The sequence below is a fragment of the Vespula pensylvanica genome, chromosome 17 (genome assembly GCF_014466175.1).
Source record: "Vespula pensylvanica isolate Volc-1 chromosome 17, ASM1446617v1, whole genome shotgun sequence".
Lineage (NCBI taxonomy): Eukaryota > Metazoa > Arthropoda > Insecta > Hymenoptera > Vespidae > Vespula > Vespula pensylvanica.
In genome coordinates this window covers 3,825,637-3,828,136 of record NC_057701.1, presented here as the reverse complement: position 1 = coordinate 3,828,136, position 2,500 = coordinate 3,825,637, and the positions used below count along the sequence as shown (strand labels likewise).

Genomic DNA, 2,500 nt, shown 5'->3' with positions numbered 1-2,500 from the left:
TTTCTCTCTCTTTCTTTCCTTCTTTCTCTCTCTTTTTCTCATTTTCTCGATCGATGAAAAATGTGATTTCGTCGATAGAACGAGTGCCGATAAAAGCGAGAAATCGTGATTCGTAATAGCGGCCACGAACAGCGTGCTATTGGAGTAAGGAAAAGAAGGAAGAAGAAAGAAATGAAAAAAGTAATAATTTTAAAGAGAAAACGAAAAGTAATAAATAAATCAGAAGCGACAATCGAGTGTAGTATCCCCGAAGATTTCCACTTTTTTAAAATAACTCGAGTACCATCCTCGATCCTCTCTCTTTCAATATTTACTCTCGGAAAGATTGTGGTAGCTTCCTCATGGAATAAGAGAGACAAGAACTGAGGAAAAAACACAGAAAAATGTAAAAATTCACTACAGACTCACACACACACACACACACACACACACATATATATAGAGAGAGAGAAGGTCGTAACTATCTTTCATATTTTTATTTTCATATACGCATCCAGAGAATTGCCAGGCGAGTTTAGCGAGTCGATCCTCTCGCATAATTTTCTAACCAAACAAACGATTCTCCTGTGTAAGTCATACGTGATATAAGTTATACTTGTATAAGAGACAGACAAACAGAGAGAGAGAGAGAAAGAGAGAGAGAGAGAGAGAAAGAAGTAGAAGAAAGGAAAACAACAAACGAGTATAAGTCGTCAACAGGATTTTTCGGAATTCCTACACGATTTCATTCTACCACCCTCCACCCTCCCGTGTCTAGCAATATGTCCCTCTATCGTGTCGTTTCGAGCCTTTAATGTCTCGCGTCTACCGCGTTTGTCGTCGGCTGCGGAGTGGGGGGAAAAATGTCGACGACGGGAAAAAGCATAACGCGTAATATCTGTGGCAACGCAAAAGAGGAAAAAAGAAATGAGAGAAAGAAGAAGAGAGATAGAACGAGAGACAGAGAAGGAGAGTATAAAAAAGAAAAGATGAAAACGTAAAAAAAAGAAGAATGAGAGAGAAAAAGATAGATAGATAGAGAGAGAGAGAGAGAGAGAGAGAGAGAGAGAGAGAGAGAGAGAGAGAGAGAGAGAAAGAAAATATAAAAAAGAAAAGACGAAAACGAAAAAAGAAGAAAGGGAGAAAAAAGGAGAAAAGAGCGACAAAGCGCGCGCGAAAAAAGAATGGGCGCTCGTAAAACGTTATATCGCGGAAAAGGTATAAAGAAGGAGAGAGTAGAAGAGGAGTGTGGGGGTGGGAGGAGGAGTTGGGGAGATTGTTAGGTAGTGGTAGTAGTAGTGGTGGTAGTTGTCGTTGTGATAGTATGATGGTGGTGGTATGGTGGAGATGCATTGAGACGATAGAGGGGTTGAAGAGCGTGCCGGTTCTGTCTCGTGGACCTGCAAAGTAGGCGCGGACGACGCATTTTACTCGTCTCTCACGAGTTAAAGGCCGATGTCTCTGTTTTTCACTTGTACGATTGATATCCCTTTCTCTCTATCACACCCTTTGTCTCTTTCTTTAATCTTGTTTCTCGTTCCTTCTTTTTTTTTAAACTCGAAGTTTCTAGATTGTAGGTAAAATCGATATCACGAAAAATCTCGAAGGTTTCGTCCTTTTTTTTTCTCATTAAAAATCGTTTCTGTTGCCGTTTAAAAAGAAAAAAAAAAAGAAAGAAGGAAAAATGATACGTAATGCGAGAGTTAGTGGTATTGTTTAGTAGTATTATTAATAGGTAATATTAATAATATGCGTAGGACTTGTAGATTATGTATATTATTATTTGAATATATTTCTAGGGTATATTTTAGTAATATACTAATATAGTATAGTGGAGTGATATATATATAATTTTCTAAGTAGTATCATACTATATTATATTACATTATATCATATTAAATGTAATTTATATTTAAAAAAGTAACGTGAAAAATTTCGGATACGAGGTAACAGTTTTAATTTTGCGAAAATGAAATATTAACAAAAAAATATGTACACACGTACATATGTGTGTATGTGTGAATGTATGTCCACTCGAAGTTATGAAGGTATCATTTTTAAATATCATATTAAAGATCAATCATAGTTTCATCAAATAGTTTAATCACAGTTGACGATCACTATGGAATGACCATTATGTCGGACGTAACGTTCAACGATTTTCCGGTAAAAAAAAAAAAACAAAAAAAAAAAAAAGAAAGAGGAATAAAAAGAAGAAGAAGAAGAAGAGGAAGAAGAAGAAAAGCTCTCTAACGTGGAACATCTTTCTTTTTTTTGTTTCAGGCGAGGTGATCGGACAACGGTTTCTAGGGAATGAGAGCCACGTGGAACACTTCAAGTTGCTCGAGCGTGCGTCCACTTCCATCTTGATTGGCGCCAGGTAATTGTCTTGTCCATTGGATTCGATTCTTTTCTCTTGGCGTCTCGTTGAAACGGACGGTATCGTACTTCGTGACCGAGCTAGGAAAGAAGGAAGAAAGAAAGAAAGAAAGAAAGAAAGAAAGAAAGAAAGAAAGAAAGA

General features: G+C 36.9%; 1 protein-coding gene across 2 annotated transcripts in view; it reads left to right on the top strand.

Annotated features, from left to right (window-relative positions):
• LOC122635135 (semaphorin-1A-like) overlaps positions 1-2,500 on the top strand; it is a 287,458-nt gene that overhangs the window by 140,331 nt on the left and 144,627 nt on the right. For both annotated transcript variants that reach the window (XM_043824971.1, XM_043824970.1), the window contains exon 3: positions 2,263-2,359. In XM_043824971.1, coding sequence (XP_043680906.1) covers positions 2,263-2,359 — 97 coding nt within the window. The remainder of the gene's footprint in view (positions 1-2,262; positions 2,360-2,500) is intronic.